This window comes from Peromyscus eremicus, chromosome 2 (assembly GCF_949786415.1).
Source record: "Peromyscus eremicus chromosome 2, PerEre_H2_v1, whole genome shotgun sequence".
Lineage (NCBI taxonomy): Eukaryota > Metazoa > Chordata > Mammalia > Rodentia > Cricetidae > Peromyscus > Peromyscus eremicus.
Genome location: NC_081417.1, coordinates 63,511,402 through 63,530,258, shown reverse-complemented (window position 1 = coordinate 63,530,258; position 18,857 = coordinate 63,511,402). Strand labels below are relative to the sequence as shown.

At 50.0% G+C, this 18,857-nt stretch overlaps 3 protein-coding genes across 3 annotated transcripts; 2 read left to right on the top strand and 1 right to left on the bottom strand.

Moving 5' to 3' along the window:
* Positions 1 to 2,211: 2,211 nt before the first annotated feature.
* Arhgef39 (Rho guanine nucleotide exchange factor 39) lies at positions 2,212 to 6,503 on the top strand. The gene is made up of 9 exons (XM_059254210.1): positions 2,212 to 2,411; positions 2,526 to 2,620; positions 2,847 to 2,967; positions 3,180 to 3,298; positions 4,259 to 4,329; positions 4,577 to 4,705; positions 5,045 to 5,274; positions 5,481 to 5,569; positions 5,683 to 6,503. Exons 1-9 carry the CDS (start codon positions 2,274 to 2,276, stop codon positions 5,735 to 5,737), a joined length of 1,047 nt encoding a protein of 348 aa, XP_059110193.1. The 5' UTR covers positions 2,212 to 2,273; the 3' UTR covers positions 5,738 to 6,503.
* Ccdc107 (coiled-coil domain containing 107) lies at positions 6,478 to 9,240 on the bottom strand. The gene is made up of 6 exons (XM_059254211.1): positions 9,077 to 9,240; positions 8,843 to 8,994; positions 7,361 to 7,421; positions 7,186 to 7,276; positions 7,008 to 7,114; positions 6,478 to 6,935 (listed from the first exon to the last, which is right to left on the bottom strand). The coding sequence occupies exons 1-6, from the start codon at positions 9,180 to 9,182 to the stop codon at positions 6,736 to 6,738; spliced, it is 717 nt and encodes a 238-aa protein (XP_059110194.1). The 5' UTR covers positions 9,183 to 9,240; the 3' UTR covers positions 6,478 to 6,735.
* Positions 9,241 to 17,469: 8,229 nt separating this feature from the next.
* Positions 17,470 to 18,494, top strand: Sit1 (signaling threshold regulating transmembrane adaptor 1). The gene is given in 6 exon segments (XM_059255734.1): positions 17,470 to 17,514; positions 17,517 to 17,580; positions 17,702 to 17,840; positions 17,929 to 17,987; positions 18,109 to 18,170; positions 18,261 to 18,494. Coding segments are annotated over 6 exon segments (603 nt in total).
* Positions 18,495 to 18,857: the final 363 nt, after the last annotated feature.

The following is an 18,857-nucleotide window of genomic DNA, read 5'->3' as shown; positions in this document are numbered from 1 at the left end:
CACTGCCTGGCGCAGGTAGACACTCATTTGTTCAATTATATTCTGTTTCATCACCCAGAGATTAGAAACCATAATTAGGTCTTGATTGCTGAATCTTCCAGCCTTTCATGTCTCTTTTTATGCAGATCTTCCAGCCTTTCATGTCCTTTTTTATGCAGAGGGAATCACATTACATAAACAGCTCTCTCTCTCTCTCTCTCTCTCTCTCTCTCTCTCTCTCTCTCTCCCCCTCTCTCCCCCCTCTCTCCCTCCCTCCCCCTCCTCCCCCTCCTTCCCTCTCCCATCCCTTCTTTTATGGTGCTGCTTTTTTTTTTTTTTTTAATCTCAATGTTCTGTAGGCCTTGTGTCTGAAGATATGTATATATAGTTTGTTTTTGTTTTTTGAGACAGGGTTTCTCTGTGTAGCCCTAGCTGTCTAGGAACTAGCTCTGTAGACCAGGCTGGCCTTAAACTCACAGAGATCTGCCTGCCTCTGTCTCCCGGGTGCTGGGATCAAAGATGTGCACCACCACACCTGGCTGAACTTTTTAATATTTAAAAATGATTATTTTATATGTATGGCTGTTTTGCCTATGACTGTGTACCACATGAATGCCTGATGCCTGAGAGGGTCACAAGAGTGGTCGGATCCCCTGTAACTGGACTTGTAGGTAGTTATGGGCCATCATGTGGGTAGTGGGAATTGAACCTGGGTACTCTGGAAGAGTAGCCAGCCCTCTTAACTAATAAATTTTCTCTCCAGCCCCCTACCCCTATTTAAAAAAATATTTATTTTTATTATTTTAAAATTATTTGTGTATGTGTATGACAGATGGCTGGGGAGTTAAGAGTGCTCCCTGATTCCAGGAAGACCGGGATTTGATTCCCAGCACCCACACCAGGTGGCCACAACTGCTCATGAGTCCAGCTCCTAGGAGATTCCCAGCACCTACACCTGATGGCCACATCTGCCCATGACTCCAGCCCCTGGGAGAATCCCAGCACCCACACCAGGTGGCCACAACTGCTCATGACTCCAACTCCTGGAAGATTCCCAGCACGTACACCAGGTGGCCACATCTGGCCATAATTCCAGCTCCATGGACATCGTTTTCTGGACTCTGGGCACTGGCATTCACATATACACATACCCCATTCCCATGTGCACATACCCTCCCACGTGAACAAATGTTTTTTAAAAAATGAAAATCTTTAAAAAGAGATTCCTGATACATATTGACAACATGTCCCTGCAAATTTACCTCACAGGGGTATACCCAATTCCTCAAAGTCCTAAGGAAAATTTAGAGCACTCTCCTTTTGATAAGGTAATGCAGTTAACACCTTAAAGCTTTTGCCTTTGATCAGAATGGGGGAGAGGAGAGGTGTGGGGAACTGAGTGGAGTGCAGGGAGGGGAACTGCGGTTGGAATGTATGGTATGAGAGAAAAATTAAAAAAAAAAAACAACCCAGAAACCCAGTAGTTTACCACATTACTGACCCCTTACTGGAAGCTAGTTTGTGATCAAGCTGAGATCAGCATGAAATGGAAAACAAAACAGGACTGGGGATGTAGCTATAGAGTGCTTGTCTAATACGCATTTGTGGGTTCCATCCCAGCACCTCATAAGCCGGGTATGATGGTACAAGACTAATTTCAGCATTTGGAAGCTCAAGGCAGAAGGATAAAATCAAGGTCATCCTCAAATTCAGTTCAAAGCCAACTTACATTATAGGACCCTATCTCAAAAACAACCAACCAACCAACCAACCAACCACGAAAACCAAAACAAAACAAACAAAAAAGAAAAGAAAAGAAAAGAAAAAAATAGTAACTTAAAATTTGCGCACTTCTGTCCAGATCTCAAGGTCCCTAATTAGTGAAAGCACTGGGAATGACTGGCCAACCGCTTCACTGTCTGGCATGGAATCAGGATATAGTATGTGCCGTACTTATCCCCACATTCCCAACTCTGCAGTTAGTCACTGAGGCCCTGTCAACGTCTGCATTTTGGAGTCTCTTGTCTCCCTGTTCCGACTGCTGTGCCTCCTTGGCGCCGGGTGCACACCGGCCACACCAGGCATTCGCGCGACCTCTCAGCGCTCCTATAGCGCCGCCCTGGCGGGCGGGGCGGACACAGCAGAGGGGACCCGCCCGGGCGAGCCGCTGGCCGCGCATGCTCTCTGCTGAGCGCTCCGCTCCGGGGCCACACCTCCGCGGGCCCGCCCCCCGAGCGGTTGGAATTTGAATCTGCGGCGCGACGCTGCGGGAAGCCCGGAACCTTGGGCCAGCCATGGAGAGCCCAGGCGCCACCGCGCGCTGTCCGCTGCGAGAGCAGCGTGCTCGATGGGAACGGAAACGTGTCTGCACCGCTCGGGAGCTGCTGGAGACCGAGCGGCGCTACCAGGAACAACTGGGGCTGGTGGCCACGGTGGGGCTCGGCCGGGCGGTGGGAGGGTCTCAGACTTTGTTTCCCCATCTGTAGTTCCTGACTGCACCTTGACGTTGGCTTCCTCTTGGAAAACTCTATTCTTAACCTTTACAGTACTTCCTGGGGATCCTGAAAGCCAAGGGAACGCTACGACCACCAGAGCGCCAGACCCTGTTTGGGACCTGGGAGAGCATCTATGCCGCTAGCCTGTGAGTGGAAGCGTTGCCTGGAGAGGGACCACCGAGCCGAGTCAGAAAGGCCGAGTTCATTTGCCAACTTTCTCACCTGTGGCCTTGGCCCAGTGCCTTAACCTACCTGTGCTCCAGCTATAAAATGGGATAATGGCACTACCTCCGAGGCAGGGTTATGGGAAGTATATGAGGGGGTGCTTGAGTAGTTGTTGGCCTGCCCCTTTAATGTCCTTTGCCCACACAGAGAGCTGCTTCCCTACTTGGAAGAAGGACACTGGGGGCCGGGACTAGAGGGCTTCTGCTCCCACCTGGAGCTCTACACTCAATTTGCTGCCAATGCAGAGAGTTCTCAGACTACCCTTCAGGTAACTGTCTCTTCCTGGCTTCCTCCTTTAGCTGTAATCAGAGACCTAAACTAAATAGTGTTTTGCATTTAGAGCCCGGCTCTTTGCTAACATCCCTGGGAGACATTTCCCTCAGGAGTGCACAGCTTGCTGAAGGCTGCGAGTGTGTGCACAGATGAATGCAATATAAGGAGTGGCTTCTCTCCCCGATGCAAATGCTCCCTCTCCTCCAGGAGCAGCTGAAGAAGAATAAACGTTTTCGGAGGTTTGTGCGGCTTCAGGAAGGCCGCCCTGAATTTGGGGGTCTTCAGCTCCAGGACCTGCTCCCTTTGCCTCTGCAGCGGCTCCAGCAGTGAGTAAACCCCTCTAGACTGGAATTATCTCCCAGGATGCATAACGGCTGCTTGCAGCTTTGTGGGGATGCCATCCCAGCTCTGCCTCTCTGGGCCCAAGGACTTCTTCGGAGCTTTTACCAGAGGAAATGTGAACCCTCGGGGGTACCCAGAGTCTGCAGCCTCAGATTGGGGCTGTGGGACTGGATACTGAAGTCCAGGGGTACCCAGGGTCTGCAGCTGTGGGACTGGATACTGAAGTCCAGGGGTACCCAGGGCCTGCAGCTGTGGGACTGGATACTGAAGTACAGGGGTACCCAGGTCTGCAGCTGTGGGACTGGATACTGAAGTACAGGGGTACCCAGGGTCTGCAGCTGTGGGCTGTTACTGAATTACAGGGGTACCCAGGTCTGCAGCTGTGGGACTGTTACTGAAGTACAGGGGTACCCAGGTCTGCAGCTGTGGGCTGTTACTGAAGTACAGGGGTACCCAGGTCTGCAGCTGTGGGCTGTTACTGAATTACAGGGGTACCCAGGTCTGCAGCTGTGGGACTGTTACTGAAGTACAGGGGTACCCAGGGTCTGCAGTGTGGGACGGGATATTGAAGTGGGGGGATCTGCACTAAGGCCTGAGACAGGCTATCTGGAAAAGCTCATTGGGATGAGGGGTTAGCCTAGTCTCGAAGTTCTATTCCAGGGCTCCTAGGTTGTCTGTGATTGCCTCCTTGGTTTGATTAACTTCCATCTTCTGGCCCAGCCTCTTGAACTCTAGTCTGCCAGTGATTCTTCAGTGTGGGATGGAAGTGGCCTATGTAGTGTAAACCCAGATTCTAAGTTAAAGAGGGGCATCGGAGGAGCCAGGCCTTTCCTGACCCTACAATTAAGGAATGAAGGTCCGGGAGCTGATCTTCAGGTCATTGAAACCAGGGCATTTTGCCTGCCTCTACTTCTCTTCCTTCACTACCAATTGTCTACTCCCAGGTATGAGAATCTGGTCGTGGCTTTGGCTGAAAACACAGTTCCCAACAGCCCTGACTACCAACAGCTCACACGTAGGTTCTTGTTCTTCTCCAAGCCAGGCAGAGGCTGCCTGTCCTACAGCCTTTCTGGGTCTGACCTCCAACAGTGTCTGGTGTGTCCCCGTCTTCTATTACATGTACAGTGTCCCTACGTGCCCTCCCTGCCTTTCTTCAAGAAGCGAGACCCTGACCCCGGCCCCTCCAGGCTAGCCTACCTTTACCACCAGTAGACACTCAAGCCAAAGTTCTGCTGGAAGTGAGGTAGAGGGTGTTGTTCCAGGGGCTGCCCGCCTGGTGAGTGAGACGGCTCAGGGAGTCCACGCCATTGGCCAGAGCCAGAAGAACGCCCAGCACCTCCTGCGTGTCCAGGCTCTACTCAGCGGACGCAAGGCCAAAGGACTTACTTCAGGTAGACCATGGACTCTGCCCTCAGTCCTCAGTGGACCCTGCTTACCCACTCCTCTGCCTCTACAAAGCCAGCATCTTGGGCTGGCAAGATGGTTGCTCAGCAGGTGAGAGCATCTGCTGGATGAACTGAGTTAATCTCGGAACCCACATAAAGGTAGAAGGAAGAACTGACTCCACGGAGTTGTCCTGACCTTCATATATACACACAATAATTTAAAAAAAAAAAAAAACCCAAAATACAAAGCCAGCAGATTACCTCCCCGCCCCTGAACTTCCTCTGTCTTTTTGTGTTCTCATGGATTCTTGAACTGTACAAGATAATGGCCCTCTCATTTTCTAGGGCGATGGTTCCTACGACAGGGCTGGCTTTTAGTGGTGCCTCCCACCGGGGAGCCTCGGCCCCGCATGTTCTTCCTCTTCTCGGATGTGCTCCTCATGGCCAAGCCTCGACCCCCGTTGCACCTGCTGAAGAGTGGCACCTTTGTCTGCAGAGCCCTGTACCCTATGTCCCAGTGTCAGCTCAACAGGGTCTTCGGCCACTCAGGAGGGACTTGTGGTGGTTTGCTCAGTGTAAGTTGTAGATGGGAAATCTGAGCCCCAAACAGACTTCAAGCACTCACAGACCCGCGTATCACTTGGCCTGGGTCTCTTTGCATGAGTAAGGGGATTGTTGGGGCTAAGCTTTCGTATTTCGTCATCATATCCCTGAATTCACGCTGTGGAACCAATGACAGCTGCAGCCTGACTTGTTCTGAACTAAAGTGGTTTCTCCCTAGCTGTCCTTCCCCGACGAGAAGCTACTGCTTATGTCCACTGACCACGAGGAGCTGTCACGGTGGTACCACAGCCTGACTGTGGCTATCAGGTAAGCTGTGAGCTGGACAGGAGTGCTTCTCTCACAGCAGGGCTCCCCAGCCCCATAGGCAACTGTTTGTATAGAGCACTCATCCCAGTGCCTGAACTGTTTTCTTCCCACAGAAGCCAGAACAGGCAGACTCACGGACGTGTCCAACCTTTTGACACTGCGACATGACATTGTCATCCACAAATGTGCTGGGCCACATTCATAACTATCCTGGGATATATGTGGCAGTTGGGCATGCCTAAGAAGAATCTTAAAATTCCCGAACTCTGCATACTCAGGGAAGGGCAGAGCCAAGAACAAAAGGGAATCAAACTTCAGCTCTGGAAACACAGAGCCCTCCACAGGTTGACACGGGGCATTTAACTAGCTTATCAGAAAGCAAGCTGGCGGTGGTGGCGCACGCCTTTAATCCTAGCGCTTGGGAGGCAGAGGCAGGCAGATTTCTGAGTTCTAGGCCAGCCTGGTTGGTCTACAGAGCGAATTCTAGGACAGCCAGGGCTCCACAGAGAAACCCTGTCTCGTTTTAAAAAACAAAAGCAGCAGCAGAAAGCAGGCCAAGCCAGCCCAGCCCCAGTTGATCCAGCTCCTTTAACACCATGCCACTGGGGGCTCAATGCTGACCAGGTTTGCAGCTTAGCAAAGGAGGCCACTTCTGTTAACTGTGGTTTCTTGTTTTACTTTTGAGACAGGGTCTTACTATGTGACCCAGGCTGACTGTGAACTTGAAATCCTCCTGCCTCAGCCTTTCAAGTGTTGGGTTTACAGGTGTGTGCTGCCACACCTGGCTACTGTATACAATTTCTTTTCTTGAGACAAGGTTTCATATAGCCCAGGCTGGCCTTGAACTCTAGATCTTCCTGAACTACCTCCTACTTTGTAAAAGTTCTATAATTTATTTTCCTACTGGATTTTAATAAAGTGCTGTTTTATTGTGTTTTTGGAAAGACCTTTCTGTTTAAACCACAAGAAAAAGGCGTTTGAGCTTTGATGGCTGCCGTATCGGGAGCCTCAGGAATTCTGGAAGGCATTCTCTCTTTTCCTAATAAGGGAACCTTTTCTGGGAGGCCCAGTTGGCTTCAGCACCTCATATTCCTGTGTCTGACCAGCTGGGAGCAGGAAAAGCACAGAGGAGCACCCAGGACGAGGTGACTTGGTTTACTAACCCTTCAGTGGCTGTCCCCCTTCATTGCTGGGTCCTCTGTCACAGTCTTGGGCCATCTTCGCCTCAGCCCCTGCTGCACCTCCCAGGAAGGAGCTAGGTTCCATGAATCTGGGCTCCAGTTTATGGGCCCCTCCCAGGCCTGACTGTCTTCAGCTTCTTGTTGGTCCTCTTGCCCCACGTCCTCAGGAAACGGTACGCTGGCCTCTGTGAGGGAAAGACCAGCTGGCTCCAGTGTCACGGCCTCTGTCTCCCAGCCACCACTTCCCAATCGTTTACCTGGACCTGGCACACCTGTGCCAGGCTTGCAGTCTTGTAGGAGCTGGTGGACGGTCTTGAGCTTCATGTTTAGGAGTTCCCGCTGGGTTCCAACCAGAGTAGTCACCCTGCAGAAACACCCACTCAGGGGCTGCTCAATCTGTCTCCGTGGCTCCCCACTCACCCCACAAATTCTCACCGCTCAAAAAGGGGGTCCAGCTGGGTCATGAGATTGTTCAGGTGCTGTTCCGTCTGGGCCAGCTGCTGCGTCAACTGTACCAGCTGTTGTTCTGGGAGGAAGGTAGACAGGATGGTTACTCCTGCAGTCCCCTGACCACCCCCCTCACAAAATCCACTACTACGGCTCAACTCACCTGACTGCAAGGATTTCTTCTTGTTTTTTTCCTCTTGGAGAATGGCAGCCTCATCCGGGCCCTGTTGTGGAAGCAGGAAAGGGTAAAGTTGCTGCAGCAAGGCCCCAGCACCTCAGTCCTCAAGGCCAGTGAAGGCAGGAACCAGAGAAAGCTCCGGGCATTCACCTCAGAATCACAATAGTTTCTAGTCCAGCTGCTTACCCAGGACATGAAACAACATGTCGGTATGCCCACATATGGTCAGACTGCTAAAGCACTCTCTGGAATGTGAAACTCTACAGTACGATTCTGAAGACTGCCCGGTCATATCCCTGCTTCCTTGTTTAGCATCCCTACCCTCCATGCTATTTGCTGTCTTTGAGATAGGGTCTTGCTAATGTCAGGACAGGCTTTGGACTTCCAATCCAATCCTCCTGCCTCCAAATCCAACTCCCTCAGTTTCTGCTGGTATAAAATCCCCAATCTGGAGCCGGGCGGTGGTGGCGCACGCCTTTAATCCCAGCACTCTGGAGGCAGAGCCAGGCGGATCTCTGTGAGTTCGAGGCCAGCCTGGACTACCAAGTGAGTCCCAGGAAAGGTGCAAAGCTACAGAGAAACCCTGTCTTGAAAAACCAAAAAAAAAAAAAAAAAACCCAATCTGTCAAGTCAGTTTTCAATTCTCATTACCCCCAGGGGGTTTTACTGAATATATAGTGTTCTTATTCTCCCACTGTTCAGATGGGTGGACCCTTTAATTACAAAGTAGGTTATTATAACACACTGGGAAACTATCAGCTTGCTTTGTAGACCAGGCTGGCCTCGAACTCACAGAGATCCTCCTGCCTCTGCCTCCCCAGTGCTGTGGCTAAAGGCGTGTGCCACCACGCCTGGCTAGAATTTACTAATCTATCACTAAATTCCAATCCCCATTCTAGCCTGTCAAGCCTGCCTGCGCTCGTTACTAGCCATCTCATCTAGTTCAGTTTATGTCACTAGTTCAGTCTCCATTTCCTAATACAAGTAATTGATCAGGGCTGAAGATACAGCCCTGGGTGGTCAGAATGTACTGCTGTCAGTTCACATTTCAGGGCTCCCTTCCCAAGGAGAACATGAAAGCGGCTTGGTGTCTGGCACACTAACACTGTTGCTGCAGCGGTTAACCCCTGGAGCCATGGCTGGAGGCTCAGCAGTAACTGCATTTTTTTCACATGCAGACGCCATTTAGTTGGTTTAAAATCCCACTCTCATCAGACACTAGGTGGATGATCTCGAGTAAGAAAATCGCTCTTCACGGGACTGTGGGAGGAGTAAACGTAACGGTCACTTCCCGGGCGCCTTACATCCATTACGTCTCTGGATCCTCGAACCCACCTAACGTGGGAAAACCAAGGAACTGGTCTTTATTTTACAGGCAGTCGCGCAGCGGTGTCCTGTTCTTGGCACCGTAGCGCCCCCAGGAGACTGAGACCCAGGGCTCCCCCCCAACCCACGGCCACACCGCACCTGCAAACACTTGTACAGCACAAAAGCCACGACGGCCGCAGTGTACAGCGCCCCCAAAGGCAGCGCTCCGGCCCGGGCCCGCTCGCGCTGGTCCTTGGGTGGCGGCCGCCGCCTGGGTTCGGTGGCGCCGGGACCGACCTGGGAGCGGCGTTCTGCGGATTGAAGACACCCGTCAGCGGAGAGGACGCTTCTCCCAGGCAGTCCAAGCCTCCCTCCAGCAGCCCTCGCTGGTACCTGGGTGTGCCCCCAGATCGGGGCTGCGGCGCTCTCCCAGGGCCCCAAACAGAGCCGACACGAGCAGCAGCCCCAGCACACTCGACACCGGGCCCGCGCCCGCCATGCCTGGCTCACCGGGGAGGTGCGCCCCGTGCCCGCGCGTTCCAGCGTTGGCTTCCCGCCGTAGTGCGCACGCGCAGGCGACTAGCGCCGCTCCCGCTCTGGGTCGCCTCGGGTGGCCACGCCCATCCCACGGGGCGGGCCAAACAATATTTGCATAATACCACGCCCATATGGCTTTCCTATATTAATTAATTCCCTATCTATTTATATATTCCTTAAGTAAGAATGGCTCCAGAACCTTTGAGTCTAAAGTATCATGCCTAAGACAGTGGCTCGTAGTTTTTAGAGTAGAAACGACCAATTTCGTCACCATAAGTAAAAAGTAAGTGCTGTGGTAGAGCTATAAAATGGCCGCTACGTAGCCCTTCTGAGCAGCTCGCTCTGAAGGCCTGTTTCCTAGGCTACACACGAGGGACTCGTTCCTTATCCTTCCGCCTAGGGGAAAGTCCCCGGACCATGGGCAGAGAGTGCCGCGTGCGCACGCGCGTAGACCTACCCCGCCCGTCACGGTTAGTCCGCCAAGAAGCGACCCCTCCGGGGCGAGCCGAGCGGCGTGCGGCGGGACGTCATCCGTCAGCTCTCCTAGTGACGCAGGCAGTGCGACTGGCGCGCACCAACCACACGGGGCTCATTCTCAGCGCGGCTGCTCTTTTCCCGCTGCCCCCGCTGCGTGGTTCAACCCTTCCCTAAAGACTCTGAATGGGACTGTTAGTGGAAGCTCCAGTCACCCCCGCCCTCGAGACATGAGACGCCAGCTAAAAGAAGAAAGAACACGATTTAAAACAAAACAAAAAAGCACTTAACTTCTAATTTATTCTTTCTTTAATACCACTAGGCTGCTAGTGCCAGGAGAGCATGGCCATGACTCTTTTCCTATTTTACTGTCCGATCCTAGCAAAGCACTTGTCACTAGCGGGCGCTTGAGGAATCGAATGACATGAACGAATGAATGTTCACAACGACCCAAAAGGTAAATATAACTAGGTTCTTCTGGGCCTCGTGTAGCCTAGGCTGGCCTAGATTATAGCCATGCGGCACCACACAAGGTTAATAATGAGAACTGCCAGATGTGGTGGCGCACGCCTTTAATCCCAGCACTGGGTGGCAAAGGCAGGCGGGTCTACGAGTTCAAGGCGCAGCCTGGTCTGCGTAGAGAGACCCTGTCTCAGAAACTAAGAAGGAACTAGGACATGGTGTTACACCCTCCGCCCCGTGCTGTGTTATTTGTTTGAGACAGTCTCAGTAGCCCATACTGGCCTGAAGTCCAAGATCCTCCTGCTGCGGTCTTTGGAACACTGGGGTTACCAGGTTTGCGGCCAACACGCCCAACTTTCCCTGTTACCTTTTAGCTGGGCAACACAGGGCCATCTTCTCAACGAGGTGAATAGCTCTCTAAGGGAAGAAACATGTTCCATTTACATCCGTCTTCAGGACTTGGCAATCACCGGGCAAGAGGTGCACGTGTGTTAAATAAAGGAATAAAATATGGGAGTCTAGTCTTGTTTTTCCAGAAAGGGAGGCAGAAGGGCAGGGCAGGGCAATGGGAGTTGTCAAAGTCTGATTGCTCCAAGACGGCTGGGATGGGAGAGTAGGGTAATACAAACCTCGAGTCCATGCCAGTTGGCACAGTGCATGTAAATAAGTTCAGGCCCATTCTATGGGATACATCTCTCTCACCTGAAGGTGGCCTGTTGGTTTGTTTTTGGATTTTTGAGTCATGTAGTCCAGTCAGAACTCACTATGTATACAGCCAAGGATGGCCTTGAACTTCTGAACCTCCTGCTTTTCCGTCCAGTGCACTGGGACTGTATGTGTGTGCCACCAAACCTAGTCTTCAGAATAAGGTCTCGTTGTTTGATTTTGGTGGTACTGGGGTGTAGCCAGTGTCCTCATGCATGGTAGGCAGGTACTCTACCACTGAGCTGTGACCCCAGCTACTGTCTTTGTTTTAGTTTTAGTTTGATACATGGTCTCGTTCTATAGTCCAGGCTAGATTCAAACTCATAATCCCTCGGACATGTGTCACAACACCCAGGCTCAGATTGCTACCTCAGAGAACTCTGGTCCACTATTGCCAGATGTTCCAACTTCTTTCTTCCAGAGAATCAGTCAATCAAGATTTTAAAGAATTGTCAGGCCATAGTGGCACACGCCTTTAATCTCAGCACTCAGGAGGCAGAAGCAGGAGGATCTCTGTGAGTTCAAGGCCAGGCTGGTCTACAGAGTGAGTTTCAGGACAGCCAGAGGTACCCAGTAAGACCCTCAAAAAAAAAAAAAAAGATTTAAAAACTATTATTTATTTCCAGGCAGTGATGGTGCATGCCTTTAATCCCAGCACTAGGGAGACAGAGGCAGGTGGATCTCTGTGAGTTGGAGGACAGCCTAGTCTACAGCTCAAGTTCCAGGACAGCCAAAGCTACAGAGAAACCCTGTCTTGAAAAACAAACAAACAAGGCAAAAAAACAAGAAATTTCCTATTTATTTATTTTTTTAAATTTATTCATCTCTCATACAGTACATCCCGACTACAGTTTCCCCTCTCTCCATTCCTCCCACACACACACCCCCACTGTCCCCCAAATACACTTTTCTTCCATTTCCCCTCAGAAAAGAGCAGGATTCCCAGGGATATCAAAGGAACACAGGATAAGATACAAAGACCATGCTGGGCGGTGGTGGCGCACGCCTTTAATCCCAGCACTCGGGAGGCAGAGCCAGGCGGATCTCTGTGAGTTCGAGGCCAGTCTGGGCTACCAAGTGAGTTCCAGGAAAGGCGCAAAGCTACACAGAGAAACCCTGTCTCGAAAAACCAAAAAAAAAAAAAAAAAAAAAGATACAAAGACCAGGCACAAACCCTCATATCAAGGCTGGTCGAGGAAGCCCAGTAGGAGGAAGGGGGTCCCAAGGGCAGGTGAAAGAGTCAGAGACACCCCCACTTCTGCTGTTCTGAGTCCCACAAAAACCCCAAGCTAAACAACCGTAGCATAGGGCCTAGCGCAGACCCGTGCAGGCTCCTTGGTCCTCGCTTCAGTCTCTGTGAGCCCCTGTGAGGCCTGCTTAGTTGATTCTGTCCACCGTGTTCTCATTGGTGTCCTCCACCTCTCTGCCTCCTACAGTTCGTCCTCTTTCCGAACTCCACAGGGAGGGACCTAAAGGGAATCCCCAATTTGGGCTCTCTCTCTGCCTCATGTTTTGCCCCGAGTCTCTGCATCTGCTCCCATCAGCTGCCAGAGGAAGCCTCTCTGATGATGATTGGGCTAGGCACCGATCTACGATTATTTAGGCACCGATCTACGATTATTTATTTTATCAATGTTTTGCTTGCATGTATGTCTGTGCTGAAGAGTCAGATCCCCTGGAACTGGAGTTACAGACAGTTGTGAGCTGCCATGTGGTGGCTGGGAATTGAACCCAGGTCCTCTGGAAGAGCAGTCAGTGCTCTTAACCACTGAGCCATCTCTCCAGCCCAGGCACCCATCTATGAATACAGCAGAGTATCATTGGAAGTTATTTCATTGATTTTTTTTTTTAATCCTAGGTCTCTGGAGTATCCAGCCTCTGATTTCTGCTCATCCAGGCAGTGTCGGGCATGGGCTTCCTCTCGTGGAGTGGGCCTCAATTTAGACCAGTCATTGGTTGGCCACTCCCACAAGTTCTGCACCTCCATTACCCCAACACATCTTGTAGGCAGGATGGATTGTAGGTCAAAGGTTTTGTGGTGGGTTGGTGTCCCAGTCCCACCACTGGAAGCCTTGCTTGGTTACAGAAGATGGCCCGTTCAGGCTCCATATCCTCCATTGCTAGGAATCCTCTATAGGATCACCCTGTAGATTCCAGGGAGTTTCCACTACACTAGGTTTCCATATCATCTCCCAAATGCCCTCCAATTCCAATCTCTCTCCATACTCTCTCCCTTCCCCCTACCCTCCACCTGATCTCTCCTGTTCCCATCCCCACTCACCCTAGTCCACCTGCAAAATCTATTCTATTTCCCCTTCCTGGGGAGATCCATGCATCTTCCTGAGAGTCCTGCTTGTTACTTAGCCTTTCTGGGTCTGTGGGTTGTAGCATGATTGTCCTTTACAGCCAATGTCCACTTATGAATGAGTACATAACATGCTTGTCTTTCTGGGTCTGGGTTACCTTGCTCAGAATGATTTTTTTTTCTAGTTCCATTCATTTGCCTGCAAATTTCATGATTTTTTTTTTAAAAAACAAGCTCATGCTATGTAGTCTAGGCTGAATTTGAACTCTTTACATAGCCCAGATTGGCCTCCAACTCACGTTCCTCCGATATCACCACCCAAGTGATATCTTTCTGTTTTTAAATAGTGATAAGAAATCAATGCTACACTTAGTGTGTTTGACACCCAAGTAGATTTTTTTTAATGTTTGAGTCAAGGGCCTGTGCAATCCAGGCTGGTCTTGAGCACGCTATATAGGCAAGGATGGCCTTGAGCATCTGATCCTCTGGATCCTACTACCTCTGGAGTGCTGGGATTATAGGTGTGCACTTTATTTAGTACTGGCTATCAAACCCAGGGCTGTGTGAATATTAGGTAACCATGCTATCAATGGAGCTACATCTCTAGCCCCAAGTAGATATTTTATTTATTTATTATGTATACAGTGTTCTAGCTGCATGTATGCCTGTACGCCAGAAGAGGGCACCAGATCTCATTACAGATGGTTGTGAGCCATCATGTGGTGGCTGGGAATTGAACTCAGAACCTCTGGAAGAGCAGCCAGTGCTCTTAACCTCTGAGCCATCTCTCCAGTCCCTCCAAGTAGATATTTTAAAAAATTCTCTAAATGTCAAAATTATTTTGAATAAAATAAAATAAAAAATCAGGAAAGACACAGACAAGGAACATAATTTAAAAATTATTGAACTCTGTAGATATATAAGCGTGCTAGTATAGAAATGTATATAGTTAACAAATTTAAATGAATTATAGAACAAGAAACAGTAATGATCTTAATTACTTTAATTTAATAATTACATTATTACATTTTAAAGAAGAAAATACAGTGATTCTTCATGTTGATTTGAGTGATGAACAGTATTTTAATTTTCCTTTTGTAGAGTTTATTTCTTTTTGTGGGTAGTGTAAATGGGTATGTGTACCCACGCACACATATGTGGAGAAGGGCGTTGTCTTGCTTACCATTTTGTCTTGTCTAGACTGGCTGGCCAGAGAACTCCAAGGATCTTCCTGCTCTCAACACTGGGGTGGGAGTTGGGGATTCAAACCCAGGTCCGCATGCCTCCACAGCAAACAGTCTTACTGAGCCATCCACCCCACAGCCCTTAAATTTCATTTCAAAACATTTCTTTTAGGGTCTGGAGGGATGGCTCAGTGGTTAAGAGCCCTTGTTGCTCTTCCAGAGGACCAGGGTTCAAGTCACATCATGCAGATCTAGTGGCTCGCAATTACCTATAACGCCCGTTTCAGGGGATCTGATACCCTCTCTGGCCTCCAAAGACACCTGCACCTGTGCATCTCCCATACACATAATTTATAAAAAAGTTTCTTTCATATGAAGCAACAGATATATAACTAGAAAATGTACTAGTTATAAGGAAAAAATTAGCAAAGATTCACAACAAATTTCAGAAAACCTTAAATATAAATTAAAACTCCAAATGGTCTCCTTGAATGAAGGAATTGGGAATTAAAGTAACAGAGTTACTTTTCTCAACTTTATAATCATTCCATAATTTTTAGTTTTACTTATTTACTCCCTCTGGGGATTGAATCCAGGTCCTGGTCCCTCTCCCTGTATGTTGCAACCAGTATTTTTTCCTGTTATTTTTGGAATAAATTGTTTTTGGGTTTTTTAGATTTATTTATTTTATTTAATGTGTAAGAATGTTTTTTTGGGCAGGGCAGTGGTGGTGCACATCTTTAATCCCAGCACTCGGGAGGCAGAGCCAGGTGGATCTCTGTGAGTTCCAGGCCAGCCTGGTCTACAGAGTGAGATCCAGGACAGGCACCAAAACTACACGGAGAAACCCTGTCTTGAAAAACCAAAAAAAAAAAAAAAAAAAAAAAAAAAAAAAGAATTTTTTTTGGTTTTTTTTTTTGAGATTTTAAAATTTTTATTTCACATACGGTATGGGTACATATCTGTCTGTGTACTACTTGCATGCCTGGTGCCAGAGTGGCCAGAAGGGAATGTCAGATTCCCCAGAATTGGATGGTTGTGAGCTATCCTATGGGTACTGGGAATCAAACTCTGACCCTCTAGAAGAGCAGCCAGCATTATTAATGGCTGAGCCACTGGAACACTTTGTCTCATGTATGCTTGTGTGGGACGTTTGTGCTTGGTGCCCTGGGTGGTCAGAAGAGAGCGTTGGACCTCCTGGAACTGGAGTTACACATGGTTGTGGGCCTCCATATGGATGCTGGAAATCAAACCTGGGTCCTCTGCAAGAGCAGCAAGTGCTCTTAACCTCTGAGCCAGACCCTCCAGTACCTATTTTGTTTGTTTTAAATTTTGGGCCAGGGGCTGGTGGTGTTGATTGAACCCAGGGCCTTGCGTATACTTAGGACAAGTTCTACCAATGAGCTAGTACACCCTTAGTTCATTGTTATTTGTTTTATGTATGTATGTATGTATGTATGTATGTATGTATGTATGTATGCAGGGTCTCATTTTATAGCCTGGTCTGGCCTTGAACCCTCTAATGTAGAACAGGCTGGCCTTGAACTCACAGAGATCTGCCTGTCTCTGCCATTTGAATGCTGGGTTTAAGATCTGCTTGTGTCAAGGGTCCCTTGCATGACTAAATGTTCTCTGATTCTTCTTCTATGGAAAGTCAATGTCTTTAGTTTATTTACTTGTTTATAGCTCCATATACAGTCCAGCTGGCCTCTTATGCAGTGTTCCAAGATTATGGGCATGAGACACCACACCTGTTTATGGTGTTTTTAAAAAGATAAGCAACAGCTGTGCTGGCTGAGTAAGCCTGTGATCCCAGCACTCAGCAGGTGGAGCAGCTGTTCAAGGCCAGTCAGTCTCCACTGTACAATGAGCTTGGGTTACATAAGACCCTGCCCCCACCCCAGTGCTAATTTGAAGCATACACATCATAGGAACTCATCATTGTTCACAACAATTTAGAACTAAGATCTATAAAACTTTTAAAAAAATGTGTGTGTGTGTGTGTGTGTGTGTGTGCGCGCGCGCACGTGTATGTATGTGAGTCCTTGGAGTCCGGAAATGAACTTCTTGTGTCCTTCTCTAGTACACTCCACTTTATTCTTTGAGACAGGGTCTCTCACTGAACAGGGAGCTCACTGACTCAGCTGGACTGGCTGGCCCGAGAGCTCTAGTGATCCACCTGCTTCCCTGCCACCATGTAAAGCTGAGGTTCCAGATGTGTGCCACTGAGCCTGGCTTTTATGTGGGTGTTGGAGACCCAAACTCAGGCCCTCACAATCACTGGACAAGTACTTCCCCATTGAGCTATCTCCAAGACGGGGTTTCACCATGTAGCCCTGGAACTCCCTCTAGCAAGTGAATAACTGCAAAGACGGGCCCAATTTGCCTGAATTAGCCTGGGACAGAGATTCCCTTATTGCAATTAATGGAGTGTCAGGTTCTTATAGACAGTTTGGATGAGTTAAGTTGTGAGGAAGGAATCTAGCCTCCTCTGTCTTCCTATCCTCGAGTATAATACTAGTAACAACAATAATATACAGATATTATCTCAGCCGGACATGGTGGTACATGCCCGTAATTCCAGAACTAGGTAGGTGGAGGAAGGAAGGGCAGAAGTTTGAGTTCATATTGAGTTTGAGGCAAGCCTGGGATACATAAATAAATATATCTATTTCCTGTAGTGGAACCATGAATTCTGAAACCATTCCACTGCAGAGCCTGCTCACTGAGGCATACATCTCCTTCATGGCAATGTGAGCCAGAGAGAAAAGGTGGACATCTCACGACAAAGGACTCCTGTCTTTGTTAGTCCTGTCTCAGGTCACCTCCGCTCTTCAGAGTCTTTGTAGACTCACCCGCAATGGCACAGAACACTCAGGCCTGTGACTACTCTCTGGTGAAGGGGACTCAGGGCCGTGGGGATTTCAGAGAGTTGAGAGCTCCGGGTGTTGCAGGTGCAGGCACAGGGCGGGGTTTTTGTTCTTTTGCTCATCCCTCCTCTCTGCCTTCCTCCCCGGAAACCAACAACTTTGCCACCGTCAGTATTGGCGATGCTGAGCTGTGGAAGCCAGGTTTAAGAAGACATTGGGGTTGTGGGGGGCTGTGACAGCTGTCAGGTCATGACTAGGGCAGACCCTTGGCTCAGGACGGTGTGATTATGGACCCGACTCTCACACCAGCAGCAGTCATGAGCGGAGATGTCAACTGCACAGGTCATCTGCTGGCATTGGGTGAGTTGGGCGGGGCAGGGGCTCCTGGGGGAGGGGTTATGTGGTTCCATGTCCTATCTGATGCTGGTTGGGGAAGGGGTTTGTACAGGTCAGTAACAGCCCCCTCCACTCACATCCGCAGGGATTCCCTCCATAACCTTCGCGTGGGGACTGTGGGCCCTCTTAGGGGCTGTGACGGTGCTGTTTCTTATTTCACTGGCTGCACTCTTGTCCCAGTGGGCCACTCGGAGCAGGAGCCAGGAGGGACAGGGACAGGGACGGTGAGTAAAAGAAAACTGGGGTGGGTTAACTGAGTACTCTCTCTCAACTAAAAAAGTCCCCGTTCATCTTCCGAACTCTGTGCTGCAGCTCTGGAGAGTCGGTGGAAGAAATTCCCCTGTATGGGAACCTGCACTATTTACAGACAGGTAGGTACTGCAGGCGGAGGAACGGGGCACATGGGCCGGCCAGATCTTGGTAGGTGGGATGGAGATGGAGAGATGCTAGGCGCAAGCAGGAGCTGACCGGATTCCTGTTCCCCTGCCACAGGACGACTGTCTCAAGAGCCAAGGCCAGAACAGCAGGACCCATCCTCTGGAGGCCCTGCCAGGGTGAGTCAGCTGGCCGAAGAAAAGGGGAGGGAAGGAAATGGGGACCGTTCCCGAGGGTCCAGAGAACATCTAACAGCCTCGCCTCTCCAGGCTACAGAGGAAGGGATGTGCTACACTAGCCTGCAGCTGCGACCTGCTCAGGGTCGGATCCCCAGCTCTGGGACCCCCATAAAGTACTGTGAGGTGGTGCTGGACTCTGAGCCAAAGCCCCAGGCCCCGGGCCCTGAGCCGGAACTCTATGCCTCAGTGTGTGCCCAGACACGCCGAGCTCGAGCTTCCTTCCCAGATCAGGCCTATGCCAACAGTCAGCCTGCACCCAGCTGAGGGGGACCTGGAATGGTGGGCAACCAGGGCTCAGCTACTGGGTCAGGGACTCCTGCTGCCCTGGCTAGTGCTGCTGGTCAGGGACTCCTGCTGCCCTGGCTAGTTAGTGCATGCCTAGTTCCCGACTACCCCCAGGACATTGAGCCATTGCTTAGTGACAGGTGATGACCTATCCTGAACTTTACGTTTCAAGGCACACATCTCAGAGTATGAAGGTTCCTGGCTTCCCGAGGATGGAGTGCAAAGGCAGATTCCCCCCCCCCGCCCCTCCCCCCACATTTATCTTTTCTCTGTCCTCCTGTGAGCCCCCAAACTCCCTGCTTCACACTTTTTCCTCCTTCCGGAGTTTAACCGGGTGCCTCA